We start from the raw sequence: 14,693 nt of genomic DNA, 5'->3' as shown, positions 1-14,693 counted from the left end.
TATTGGACAGCGACTATATTTGCTTTACAATATTGATGCTAAAACCACATATTGTGCAGCCTTCATGTAGACGCTGGTGGATTTTGGTTCTCTCAAGTGTTCTTATAGTCATGTGATGTAAACAGGATGCACAATTGTTCTGAAGCAGAATTTACTGTCATTTGTCAATTAAAATTCATTGTATATGGAATAACAGTATTTTTCTTTCAGCTGGGACTTTACTGGTTAATGACTATTTCTTGTGTTGAGAGTACATAAAACATCACATTTGTCTGTCGTCATGTGAATATAATGAAGGCTTTGAATCTGACTGACAGTTTCACTTCACCTGTAGTAGAGTTGAGGCTGATCGGTGCATGGCCTTTCTCTCAGATCTCTGTGGGGAAATTTCCTCAGAACTCACCGCCTGCTCTTGTGAGTCACAAGTGTAGACCAGAGCAAACAGCATTTAGCCTAGTTTTCACACTGTCAGTTGGTTTCTGCTTTATATCCTTTTTTAACTCTTTACACCAGCTCCTGGAATGCTGTGAAGAGTAACCTGAATAACAATAATAACAATACAAAAAATAATAATAATTAATAATTTACATTTTAATAATACTAATAATAAAAAACATATTACTATACATATAGTAATAATAATAGTAATAAACAGTGAACTGTAACATTCAACACTTGCACATGAAGTGATCTCACTAGCTCCATCTCCTACAGTTTCAGTCTCTTTCAGAATGAGCCGTTTAAGGGCTTTTGCTGTTGCTGGCCACAGCATGTTTATGCTGTTACCACAGTGTTAGCTTGTGCTAAAATGCAAAACGAACAAGCTAGTTCATGCTTAACTGCAATAAAACACACAACTCATTATTTTAAAGTACTTACATCTCAATCATATGCTGACTTACCACGGACAGTAGTAGGTACAGATCCCTCCCTCAGACGAAGTCTTGTGGCTAATCCTGCTGTGTACTGTCTGAAGTTTTCAACCAGCAGAACGAAATGCTGCTTCTTCAACTGATCTAGTGGGTGAGGCTCTGGTGGGGGTTGATAGATGAGGGGTCTTGACAGGGGGTTTCCCTTATTGTGACGTCACAAAAAGGGAGCCACCCAAACGGCTCATAAAAGCATACTGATTCAGCTGATTAGGCCAAAAAGGGAGGTTTGCATAATATGTCCACTTTAAATTTGAATCATGTGACCAATTTGAGCATGCATGTCACAATTGTCCAAAGTTAAAGCCCCTTGCATATTTTTCTAATGGTGCTTTTATGACTTTAATTACATTGTCATCAGCTGTAGTTCCTGCAGAATATATGTAGTAGAAATGCTGCTGTGTATTTTAGGTCTGCAACGATTAAAATTTGTCGACTAAAAATTTCTTTGTCGACTAATTGTTAATTTGTAACAGTACTGCATAACACAAAGTGCTGGAGACAAAAGAAATCTCCAAAAAAATCTCAAAGTGCCCAAACACAACAGATTACAAATTTATTCACTAAATATCAGTACTCTCCATGTTTAAACAACATGTGGACATTTAAATTCCTTTTAAATCTCATGTTTCTGTTGTTTTTAGAGATGGAGGACATGGCAGAAATAATCGCTGACTAATCGACTAATAGACTAATCGAAAAAATGATCAGCAGATTAGTCGACTACCAAAATAATCATTAGTTGCAGCCCCAGTGTATTTTACAAAAGCTGTTGAGAATTTGTGCAGTATTGCAAAACATGGTATCATGATACTCAGGTGTTCTGGGATCAGTTTTCTCAGATCATACAGTAAATATCTACAAGCAGTATTAATAGAGCTTCTGTAGCACATTGCAGTCCATTGTTAGATTTAGATGTGTCCTATTTTTTATTTTATTCAATTCTATTCTCTAATTAACATTATCAAGTTTATGTTGCTAGATATTCGGACAGATTTGGCCATTAGTTTAATTGAACTCTCACCTATAAAGAGATTTGATGGATTAGGTCAGGGTTTGAGAGTGCCTTTTGCAATGTGAAACCAAAAACACTGAGTGTTCTGTGCCTCAGTGCTGCACACTCCACAGACTGCTGTGCTCCACTGGAGGACAGGTTAAGAGTGCAGGAATGGAATTGGTGGGTATGTGAATGCTCTGCGTGATAGCTGGTACCCAATGCCAAGCACTTAGCCAGCGCCAGTGCCAGCCGACCGTCCGAGACCATTCTCCATGCCCGCCGTGCCAGGCCTGACCCAGCAAGCACTCACTACCTTACTGGTGGCTCTCTGCACCGTCTTGTCACCCCAGTTAAAGAGGGCCAAAGAGCAGTAAAGGTGCTTGTATGACATTAACCCAGTTTTAAAGGTGCTGTACATTATATTTTGGCTGTTCGTTGTGATGTAGGATTTAATTATATTAAACTATATTTGAATTTCAAAAGCAGATGGTTGGGGACTTTCCTGTGAGGCTTGTTTATTCCAATCAGATAAACTCTCACAACATGTTTCACTTTCAATGTCTTTGAATAGAAAGCACAAAGCAGGTGATCCTTTTTCCCCATCCTGCAATTTCCCCTCTTCACTGTGTCTTGGGCCCAATCCCATTTCACCCCTTGGCCTCTTCCCCTTCTTTTCCTCTTGGAACACAGTTAGAAGGGGAAGGGGTGAAATCCTTCCACTAAGAATTGGAACATCATCATCAGGAGCGCTAAAGTTCAGTAACCGAGCTGCTGCTGGTTAACTAGCCTTTAGCATATGTCTTCAAAAAGGGGTGAGATGGTGCAGAAATTAATTATTATTGTCAATTCCTTAATTCTTCTGTGGTGGGGAGCTGAAATTGCCTTTGATTAGCTTTAATTTAATTTTATCTTATGTTTCTGTTACGTCTTAAATGCTGCAGTTTCTGATGTTTTTTTCTGAACAAAAAAGTTAGCTAGCTAGCTATTGAGACAAACAACTAGCGATCTTTTTAATGCTTGTTATGAAGAATTTGGTCGTAAAATATTGAAACTACACATTAAACTATGGCAATGTAGCGCTAATCTTCACTTTTAACAAGGAAAATACTTTTTATACATTTATGGGTTTCTTTGGTTGCTTGTTTTGCCATCTTACTATTGATTCTCATACCCCTCAGTTTAAAGTGTGCATCTGTAAAATCTCTGTAGGAAGGGCGTACAAGCCCTATCCTTTCCCCTAACCTACCCTTCCATCCTAACAAAAATCAGAACACCCCTCACGCAAAAGGGAGGTAGGGCCAAAGGGTGCAATTGTGTCTGAAAGAACTATTTACGAATTTACATGTTTGAATTTGAGGTATTTGATTCTGTATAGAACCATTGCTTTGATTGAAGAACCCCCTCGTCAAGCCCTTTGGTATGATCTTTGTAGCAGCACCTCTATTTGCCAGCAAATTGACTCTTCTGGCTAGTGTCTAATAATTAGTTTGTTTGCCCTGTGAAATTATTGCAACATTTTTATTTCCCTCTAGAAATGTGTTTTTAAAACGTAATCATACAGTATCATAAGAATGCTGAATAAGCTTAAGACTGAAGTGATTGACTGCTTTAGCTAGAAGAGAACAGAATCTTTTTGATCATTGCATGACGTAGCTGAGTTTAGTCAAGCTGTCGGACAACTAGCTTACTGATATTAGCATATGATGATCAATGTCTTTGTATTAGTTGTTAGCCAGAGAGCTAGTCTGGACTAAGTCCAAATACTGTTTAAAGTTTTTTTTTTTAAAGCAATATGATATGAGGCTAATATTCACAATAATTTTTTTCTTTGTTAAAATTAAACTAAAAAAATAAGAACATTTGAATTGTTACATCATGTTCTTTACATATAATTTAAGTTTCATGATGATATTAAGGGAAGAGTTTACGTGTGTAAGCTGTAATGGAAGAAGAGACCAGATTGAAAGGAATGATAAATCTCATCTAATACTTTTGTGCATATTAAAGTTCTGCTTTATGAAAAATGAAAAATGATAATGGAAAATAAAGCCTTTCAGTGGTGAAAGAGATTCATACTGCAGCACTTTAGACGAGGACTGCAGGAAGAAAGCCATCCAACACTGGCCTGGCTGCTGCTGTTATAATCACTCATTTGGGACATACTGGGATTTCAGATGGATCTTGAGACCATCAGTGACGCTCGAGCTGCAGCCTGGTTTTGTGTTTTATGTATTTGTGTGTGTTTTTGCCTTAAGAATTTCAAAATTAGGTCAAAATAACATTTAAGATTTGTTCAAAACTGGGCTCTTGTGTGTTCCACAGAAGTCACATTTAGCTTCTGGTTTATTTATGTGTGTGTTTCTGTGTGTGTGTGTTTCTGTGTGCATGCATGTGAAAAGTGATTGTGAGCCATTTGCACACTCGGTACCTTAGGGGGACTCTTAAAAGCAGGCCTGTTTGCCAGCTCAGCAGCGATATGGGGGAGCTGAGGCTTGTGGAAGCTCTGTGAAGTGAAGTGTAACAAAATGCTTCTGTTTTCGATTTCCCCAAACCGTATCTGCTTCAGGAATGGAGGGAAGAGAGGAGGGAGAGATGTTAAAGGGATGGAGAGGAGGAAAGATGTAGATGATGTTTCTGATCATGATTGGGTGTTGTGTTGGTGTACAGTAGAAAATAAAGGCTACAGACATCTATAGATATCTGGCTATGTATAATATTTTATACATTAAAGCGTATAGAGAGATTGTCAGGAAGCACCAAAAAGCAAATTTTGGGCTAAAAACGAACAAAATAAAACATTTTAGCGAAGACTAAATGATGAACAGGGTTTTTCTAGGGTTTTCTTTTACTGTGATGGGTTGTGTGTTTCTAATTCCTGTATCGATTTTTTTTATTTTTTTTTTATAGTTATAGTTATAGTGATTGCAGGACATTGCCTGAAATTCTATTTTAGTGTCGACCTGAAAACATGAACAGTAGTGGAAACACTGTATCTGTCTGCCTCTCTGTCTGCCTCTCTGTCTGCCTCTCTGTCGGCCTCTCTGTCGGCCTCTCTGTCGGCCTTTCTGTCTGCCTCTCTGTCTGCCTCTCTGTCTGTCTCTCTGTCTGTCTCTCTTCCTACATATGACAGTCTATCCATATGCCTACACATGTCTATCTATCTAGATAACTGCATACCGTATTTTTCCACTATAAGGCGCACTGAATTATAAGTCGCACCATCAATAAACGACTATTTTCTGGTATGTTTTCATACATAAGGCACACTGGATTGTAAGGTGCACAATGGGTGAGTAAAAAGTTTCCGTTTAGTTACAGTAAACTTGGATTCACCAATTTCTCCACCACTAAGGCTGGAGCATTAGCATTAGTGGCTAACGGCCTAACAGCAATGCAGTGAGGAACTCTAAGCGCTTTGGTAAGCCAGGGCGATATTAGATAGCGGTTCATCCCACATAGCTTTTTTTAACACAGTTAACGTGCAGACCAGAGTCTGATACACTCATCTCTAAACAACGAAAGAGCTAGCGCTTAGCATGATTAGTGCCTGATGTTAGTGCTGCTCCAGCAGTGCTAGTTGGGGTTAGCAGCAGGTTACAGGCTGATAATACTCATCTCTGAACGGGAAAATAGCGGTTAGCGGCTAATGCTACTCTAGCATCGGTGCTGGAGAACTAAACTGAAACTCTTGTATAACGCTGTACAGCGGCATGTCTTTACTGCACCTTAAAACCTGACTGGTAGAATTCATACATAAGGTGCACCTGATTTATAATTCAGACTGATGATTTTTGGGAAAATTATAGGATTTTAAGTGCACCTTATAGTGCAGAAAAATACGGTATATCTATGTATCTATGTCTGTCCTATAAGTATGTTATTCAGGTGCTAAAATCAATCTTGAACTTGCGACAATATTTCTCTCTATCTATACACATTGTGAGAATGTGCCTTATTAATCAGCATTGTGGAAGTGAGCCCTATTCACCCTCTCTCCTTCTATTATTTTCCAAGTTTCGTTAAGTGGACATGGAATATCCCTGCTATTCGAGAGCCCATGGGATCTATGACCTTTGCCCTGCATCATATCTTTGACACGTCTTCCCAACACCACTTCCTCCTCCTTCAAATAATGCATTTACTCTTCAGGGGTATTCCCCTGAGTTCTTCCTGGAGGGAAGAGTGGTCAGTGTAAAAAGTGACCTGGAAGTGAGAGAGCTTGGCTGTAGATTAGCACTGCCCCCAGATGGACTCCATCAATACACAGCAGTGTAATTCACCTGGCCTTCACTATGATCTTATGAATCATAGATTTAGATGGGTGGATCAGTCGTGCAACATGCTGAAGTGTAGTATTGTGTTTGGTTGTCATCATTCATTCACACATCCAGAAAATTTAACTGATGTTTACGGGGATTTCCAACACCCACACATATTGGCAAGCCACCTCCTGAAATACCGCAGAGTTTTAAAAGAACTGCATTTCTTATCAGTGTAAGATTTCCTAGCATGGAAAAGGAAGTTTCCTGCATGACATCCTAATTTGTCAAAGGTGGGATGGACAACTATGACATGAAAAGGGAGTGTTTTTGCATGTTTACTGAGCGTGATAATGTGAAAATCAAACACTGCACCCAATATTGAATTGCTGGCTTTGCAGAACAACTAGGGTGGTATATGATCAGTGATTATCACTGGTGATTAAGAAAGTGTAACTGTTTTTATGTTCATTATTATAATTTTTTTACTGGGAAAGTTTATGTAGTGGAGCTTGCAAAATTAAACTGTAACATTTAAAGCACCATGTTGTACCTATCATGGGTGCAATTATATTGTTTGTTTGGACCTTGGTGTATCTGTGTGTGTGTATGTATATATATATATATATATAAAATATATATATATATATATATATATATATATATATATATATATATATATATATTTTTTTTTTTTTTTTTAAGGCATTTTATAATTACCGTGCTGCTCAATCCCAAAAAAAAAACACATCAATACTAGGGCTGTATGTTGTCAAGAACTTGGGAATACGAAATAAATTACAATACTGGATTTTAAAATAGTTTGATATAATATTAGGGGTGGGTGATATGGCCCTAAAATAATATCACAATATTATATGATATTTTCGCATTAACGATACTTTTTGCGATATGACACAACGCTGAATTAAAAAATTATTTTACGAATACACGGTTCCAACAAAATGAAAATTAAATTGTATTATTGTATACGATATGATATTGCACACCCCTAACTGAGATATTAAAAAAAAAAATGTATCAGATTTGTAACGGAAGTCGATGATCCAGAATATCATGATACTAATAATAATGCACTCTAAATATCTCCATATATCGAGAATTAAAGTAAAAAAAATGATACTCGACAGATATAATCTGTCTCTATTACATATATAATGGGAAATAAGAACAGTGTGAATTATTCTTTTGCTAAAACATCAAAAAAGTAGTACCCTGATGTGATAAATAAGGGTGGGTGATATAGAACAATATATTTAGGAAATAATATTGTTCATGATATGTTGGTGATATTATTACGTTCGATACGATATGTGCATCCCTAATTATTATATATAAATTTGGGAAAGCTGTCAGGAAAACATCTCCTTATTACAGTTTAATGGAGCATCATTGTGATTTGAAAGCACTTATTTTAAGTCTATGCATCAACCAATATGAGATTCTCAAACACATAAATACAGCAAAAGCTAAATTCTTAACTTTTGATTAATAATTATTGATAAGCAATACCTGTTTTTGAGTTTTCTGAGTTCCAGAGGGCTTTTAATTTGCTGGTTTTTAAGAATTTAGGAGTAATGGGGAACTTCCTTTCTACCTTATGACTGGTAAGAGCACATGGTGGAGGTCAACCACATGACACGCATGACGAGCATGACTTGTCTTTCTGCAGATATTTGCAGAAGTTTGATTGAAGTAGTGTATGTGCCACACAGATACAGTGACCTGGGGTTGTGAATCCAATCACTGCTTGTTTGCTGGGTTTTGTTTATATGTGTCTACATGTGTATCCTCTGATCCCACCAGTGTCCTCACTCTCAGAAACACATGGTAGCTGAATTTGGCTATGCTAAATTGACCTTTAGGTATGAGTGAATGGGTGTATTTGGTATTGAATTGTATGCAATAATTTGAATTGTATGCAACATTTTTGAATATTGTGAACAATATTATACCCTGAAATATTGTGCCATATCACTCACATCTAATTATCACATCATGGTACTATTTTATGCTGTTTTAAGCAAAAGAAAAATCACACTGTTTTCATATCCTATTATTATATCTACTAGAGAAAGATCATATATGTCCAGTATCGTTTATTTTACTTTAATCCTGGATATATGGAGATAGTTGGAGTGCATTATTATTAGTATCATGACATTCTGATTCATTGACTTCTGTTACAAATCTGATTAAAGTCTTCTTATTATTGTTTAAATATCTCAGTTAGGGGTGTGCCATATCATATCATATATGCAATAATATATATATATATATATATATATATATATATATATATATATATATATATATATATATATATATATTATTTTTTTGCATTTTGTGGCAGTAGTGTATTCTTTAAATATTGTATATATATTTTAATTCAGCGTTTTGTCATATCACCTAAAGTATCGTTATCGCAAAAAATATCCTGAAATATTGTGATATTATTTTAGGGCCTCATCGCCCAGGGGTGCCATATCGTATCATATGCAATAATCATTCTTTTTATTTTATTTTTTTGCATTTTGTGGCAGTAGTGTATTTTCTAATAAATATTTTTTGTAATTCAGTATTTTGTCATATTGCCTAAAATATCGATATTGCAAAAAATACCATGCAATATCGTGATATTATTTTAGGGCCTCATCGCCCTCCCTTAGTGTTTGGTACCCTGCAATGAACTGTTACCCTGCCTTAAGCCTATTAATTGGCCCAGTGTTTAGGCTTCAGACTCATTGTAGCTCTGAACAGCATGAAGCTTGTTGGTTGATTGAAAACGGGCACTCTCACATTTTTGTAATTTTATATTGCTAATCACAAAAGTCAGTGGAATTCCTCTAGAGGTGTTGACTATCTATTCTTTCTCACGACACATTTATTAGCGTCACTTACGGCACGTCTGTGTGAGTCACGCCTGAGCAAACGGCACGTGTCGTTGGCTCTCAGTGATCTCATAGGCTGTCTGTAGTTGTGCAGCCATGTGCTGTGTGCAGGTAACTGCGTTGTACCTGTGCAGGATGAAGCATACGTGAGAAAGCTCACGCACTAGAAGAGATTTAAGAAGTTTACAATAGCTTGGAGCTGCCTGGAGCCTGCAATTATAGCCGTTTTATGTTATCAGATTGCCGTTAAGTGTCTGAGGAGCTACCTGATGCTCTGGAGGGTGTTTAAGATGAAGTGTTTATTATTGCTATGTTTTGCTTCCTGTGCTCTGTTAACTACAGTACTCTTGGATAATGAGGATAATAAGCTTTTCACCTTTAGCCTCATTACTGCTACAGAAATGTGCACGCCTGCTTGTGTGTAAAAGAGAGAGAGAGAGCAAGAGAGAGACAGAGAGGCTACTGCTAGTTATGGCTCCACCACAGTGTGCTGTAGCGGCTGGGTCGGTGCAGCGGCGTGCTGCAGGGTCACTGTAACTCATTTAGACCGGCGGGGAGAGGGACAGCTGTCTAAATGCACTCGGGCACAGTCCCATGACTCTGCTTCTGCTGAGACAGAGCGCACTGTCCGGCACACAGACCCTTGCTGTTCCTCCGACACACAACGCAGGCCTTTCAGACTGTATGCCTCGTACTGTATGCCTGGCCTTCTGTGTGTGTGTGTGTGAGCGTTGGTGCGTGTGTGTTTGATTAATAATGGGCTTCCCAAGGTGAGCAAAGGCAGTCTTGTCTGCTACTGATTAGATATGCGCTGCTGTTCAAAAGCAGTTGAATGACTTTAATGTTGCAGGTATTTGCCTATAACTGAAATATATTAAATATTTTATTGTTTATTAAAGTAATTGCTCATTTATTGCAACCAAGTACTTGACATTGCCCAATACATGCTATTTATAGGAATATGTTAAAAATAAATGAACATTGTTGTTTTATTCTATAAACCACAGACAACCTTTCTTTTGAATTCCAAATAAAAATATTGTCATTTAGAGCATTGATTTGCAGAAAATGAGTAATTGCTAAAAAAAAAAAAACGTGAATTGCAAGGTCTTTCACCAGGAGGAACTCGCAATGTGTCTTTCATTTTCACTCAAGAACTCAAGAAGGTCAAGCTTGTTTGTTGTAACTTATTAGATGTATATTTTATTTTTTATAAAATGTGCAAAATGTGCAGCAGTAACATTATATTTCTGCTGTATTGACCTCCACTAACTTCTAAACATTCTTATGGCTAATTAAGGGTAACTGTATGGTGTCAGAATATTTTGAGGCCTGAAGTTTAGAGAAACAGGTCTGACACTGGAAGCTGGGCTGCAGGAGGAGCAGGGCACCCAACCCCCAATAGCCCCCTGGACACAGATTTTTAGCCGTGAGCTTGTGTGTTTATTGCCACAGATGAGTTAAATGCAAAGATAAAAATCTGTTGTACTGGGGTGCGTGCATGCATGGTGTTTCTCATTCTAATTTTAGTGTTTTTTTTTCTCATTAGCCATTTAATAGGCAAATGTATAAAAAGTTTCTAGGCAAAAGTCTACTTTTGCAAACTTGTGCGTGCGTGTGTGTGCGCATGGTTTGGGAGCAAGCCCAGTCTCTGTTCTTTGGCAAAGTGTTCTTGTGATTTGTGGGTAAAAAGCCAGAGGCGACAGCCTTTTCCTCCTGTCCTGCTGCCCAGTGTCTGCTGATACGTTCAAACTGGTCTCTGCTCAACAAGTAGAGATGTGCTGATATAGGCCTATTTTTACATTCACTATTAAAACCCATAGGAAATCTAAATATGTGTTTAAAATGAGTGTGTTAATTAAATCAATCAGCGCTGTCCTTTTATACGTTTAAATTGATAGACATTTAAAGATATTTTCATATTTCACAATATTTATTATGATATTGCAACATACAGACAAATGCATTAGTTTTGGAATTTTCTTTAATAATTGCTGTACAAACACTATTCCATATTTAGAATATTTTTATTCAAAATATACTGTTTTTCTTTCAGTTAAACATGTTTACATGACTTGTCTCCATCCTCTTTATATTGTTTACAGTTACACTGGCTGTATTTGTTACTGTGTCATATACTGTGCATATTCACGGTCTGTATTCTGATTGGCTGCGTCACAAAAATGAGGAATTCAAAACATTAGGACATTATGCCATCATGTCTTCTAGCAGCTCCAGGTTCATACTGGTCAAACTAGGTGACAGATTAGTTAGAGTGACTAACTCTGCTCGCTGGAAGTCCTTAGATTTGTTTCTGTAGCTTTCTTTCTTTTTTTTTTCTTCCAAATACTTACGAAAGCCATTATATTAGTCAGATTTATTATTGTTATTGTTTATCGGATGCACAGAGTCGTTATAGCAGTGGATTTGTGTTGATTTTCCACAATGGTTCAGTTTTTTTTTTTTTTTAAGCATGTGATACCACAACAGCCACTTAGTAACACCAAAGCAACCACTCCTCAGTAACGCTTCAGCAACCACTGAGTAACATCTCAGTAACATTTCAGCAACCACTCCTCACTAACGCTTCAGCAACCACTCAGTAACATCTCAGTAACATTTCAGCAACCACTCCTCACTAACGCTTCAGCAACCACTCAGTAACACCACAACAACCACTCCACAGTAATGCTTCAGCAACCACTCAGTAACACCACAACAACCACTCCACAGTAATGCTTCAGAAACCACTCAGTAACACCATAGCAACCACTCCTCAGTAACGCTTCAGCAACCACTCCTCAGTGATACCTCAATAACCTGTCAGCAACCACTCAATAACACCACTGCAAACGCTTCTCCCTTATGCTTCAACAACCCCTCAGTAACACCACAGCAACCACTCCTCAGTAACGCTTCAGCAACCACTCAGTAACACCACAGCAACCACTCCACAGTAACGCTTCAAAAACCACTCAGTAAACTCAGCAACCACTTGGTAACACTTTTAATAACATCTCAGCAACCACTCAATAACACCTCAGCGACCACTTGGTAACACCTCAGCAACCACCTGAGGCACCATAGAAACTACCTGAAGAGATACTATAGCAACCACTGAGCCACACAATAGCAGCCACTTTCGATACCATTGGCCACCACTCATCAAACCCATAGCTGCCACCCGGAAAGCCACAGCAACCCACTAGCAACCCCATAATAACTACATATCTACTGACAGTCTCTTAATGTTATTATTACATCCTTAAATTGACTTTTATTTACTTTATGTTCTAAATGTCTGAACGTTTAAATGTTCTAACAAATTTCTCATGTTTTAGGTTCATTTTTAGAGAGTTGCCTTTTGCCTCACATGGTGGATTACAATTTTACCTCATCTCTACGACAGTGGTGTAACTTTAGCACAGTGGGTTTAAATTTAATTTTTTGAAACATTGTAAATGGCTATGGTTTAATCAAACCGTTATTATCCATATTTCTTTACAGGCTCTGAAATCGATCTCTTAGAAAAGACCAGAACATTCCTCATAAGGAGCATATAAATCATGGTGTTATCATTGTGGTGTTATTGCTTGAGGAAGCAGTGTTGCGTCATTTCTGCTGGAGTTATCACTGCATGTCGGATTCAGCTCGTTTGGGCAGATGTTAGAATGTTAGATGAGCAGAGCATGTAGGATGTTTTGCTTGTGTTGTAGATAAGCATATTTCAGTCCTCTGCCTGACTGTCTTTCTCTCTCTGTCTCTCTGTCTCTGTTTAGGGGGGAGTGAGGGTCAAGGTCGGATTCTCCAGCGATTCCCAGAGAAAGATTGGGAGGACAACCCCTTCCCACAGGGCATTGAGCTGGTGAGTACACAATAAATACACACACACACTCTGGAGGGATCAGTTTAAGCTAGAATTCACTATTTACAGAGATTCTGACCTTTCTCATAATTTAAATAAGCTTTATAAACCTCCTAAATTCTCTGTGAACATTTACATATTAACATGTTTGTGTTGTGCGTGCAGCATACAAATATTTGCGCTCATTTGTAAAGCCATGTTAGTTTTATTCAAAGAATTATAGAAATAGAGAAGGGGATAAAATTAAGAAAACCATCTTTTTTTTATTATTTTAAAATGTCTAGTTGTGGTCTCTAGTATGAATGAATGCCATGTGAGACTTTTTTGTGAAAAAGTGCTCCGGTGTTTCTGTATAACCTTGCTTAAGATCACTGAATCAGTGGTCTCTGAAGAAAGACAGGATTTCGGCTTTTGTTCATGAATATTCATACATGCAAACATATCGCCTCTGATTGGCTAACTGTACTACTCTCTTTTTTCTCTCTCTCTTTCAGTTCTGTCAGCCCAGCGGATGGCAGTTGGTTCCAGAAAGGCTACCTGCCTCCTTCTTCGTTGCCGTTCTCACAGACATCAACTCAGAGCGCCATTATTGTGCCTGTTTCACCTTCTGGGAGAGTGTAGAGAATCCTCAGGTGAGAGAGAGGGAAAGTGCACCACTGCCCAGCTTTCTCTCCAGATTACAGATATGGTTTATATTCTTCTATATATTTGAGTGTTCTGTTTGATATTCTGTACAGAGATGGATTTCTTGATTTAGAGTCTTGTTTGTTTGTATTTGTAGCTACAGAAGGAAGAGCCCAGCGAAGCCGACGAGGATGAGACCCTGGTGCTTTCCCAGCCAGAGCAGCTCTACGCCCCCAAGAGCTTGGTGCTGGTGTCCCGCCTGGACCACACAGAGGTGTTTAGAGTAAGTCCCCACACACCTCCTCACATACCCCTCCTTTTACATTTAGTAAAAGTAAAATTCATTTTACATAAAGTAAAATTCATTTCTTAAAGTTCTGAATAAAATTAAAAATGTAACGTGTTAAACCCTTTGATCACCACTAGGTGACAGTATAATGGCCTCATAAGTGGACACCAGGCTCTTATAGAGCAGATTTTAGTGTTGTGGTCTAGACAACCCTAAATGTGATGTCCACACATGTGGACGCCAGGTCTTTGGAGGTTAAAGGCTTCTAATACAGCTCTACTGCCTCAGTCCACATGCTTCTTTCACTTTCACTTTCAGTTTTGTATCTCTTGTATTTTTAAATGAAAATAAATGTTGGTTGGTTGATTGATTAATTGATTGATTGATTTATTCTTTGCAGAATTGCCTGGGACTTATCTACACTGTGCACGTGGACAGCCTTAATGTTCCACTGGAAACAGTCATCGGGAACCTCCTGACCTGCGTCATTCCCATCGCTGGAGGCTCTCAGGTAACAGACGCACCTACACAAATAGCGTGTGCATTGCGCCGTGCCCGTATGCAGTTTTCCCAGCATGTTTTAGATGCAGCTTGCCAGACTTCTGACACACAGTATGTCCCAGAGCCAGTGCAGCAGAGCCAAGCCGCACACAGTGGCTGCCTAAAATGCCTTGGTCTCTTACTCCTGTGTGGGTGTGTATGTGTGGGTGGGTGAGTGTATATGTGTGTGTATTGGTGTATTTGTATGTGGGTGTGTGTGTGCATGCATATTAAACACACCCTGTTGTAAATGTTGGATTAATTTCTCTCCTCAGTGG

The 14,693-nt window shown here is 38.2% G+C and overlaps 1 protein-coding gene across 7 annotated transcripts in view; it reads left to right on the top strand.

Moving 5' to 3' along the window:
* Positions 1–14,693, top strand: part of sbf1 (SET binding factor 1) — an 85,132-nt gene that overhangs the window by 15,590 nt on the left and 54,849 nt on the right. For all 7 annotated transcript variants that reach the window (XM_022671857.2, XM_022671865.2, XM_022671862.2 and 4 more), the window contains exons 2-5: positions 12,877–12,962; positions 13,457–13,594; positions 13,744–13,869; positions 14,276–14,386. In XM_022671857.2, the coding sequence (XP_022527578.2) occupies positions 12,877–12,962; positions 13,457–13,594; positions 13,744–13,869; positions 14,276–14,386 (461 nt within the window). The remainder of the gene's footprint in view (positions 1–12,876; positions 12,963–13,456; positions 13,595–13,743; positions 13,870–14,275; positions 14,387–14,693) is intronic.

The sequence above is a fragment of the Astyanax mexicanus genome, chromosome 2 (assembly GCF_023375975.1).
Source record: "Astyanax mexicanus isolate ESR-SI-001 chromosome 2, AstMex3_surface, whole genome shotgun sequence".
Lineage (NCBI taxonomy): Eukaryota > Metazoa > Chordata > Actinopteri > Characiformes > Acestrorhamphidae > Astyanax > Astyanax mexicanus.
This window is presented reverse-complemented; position numbering and strand designations above follow the sequence as displayed.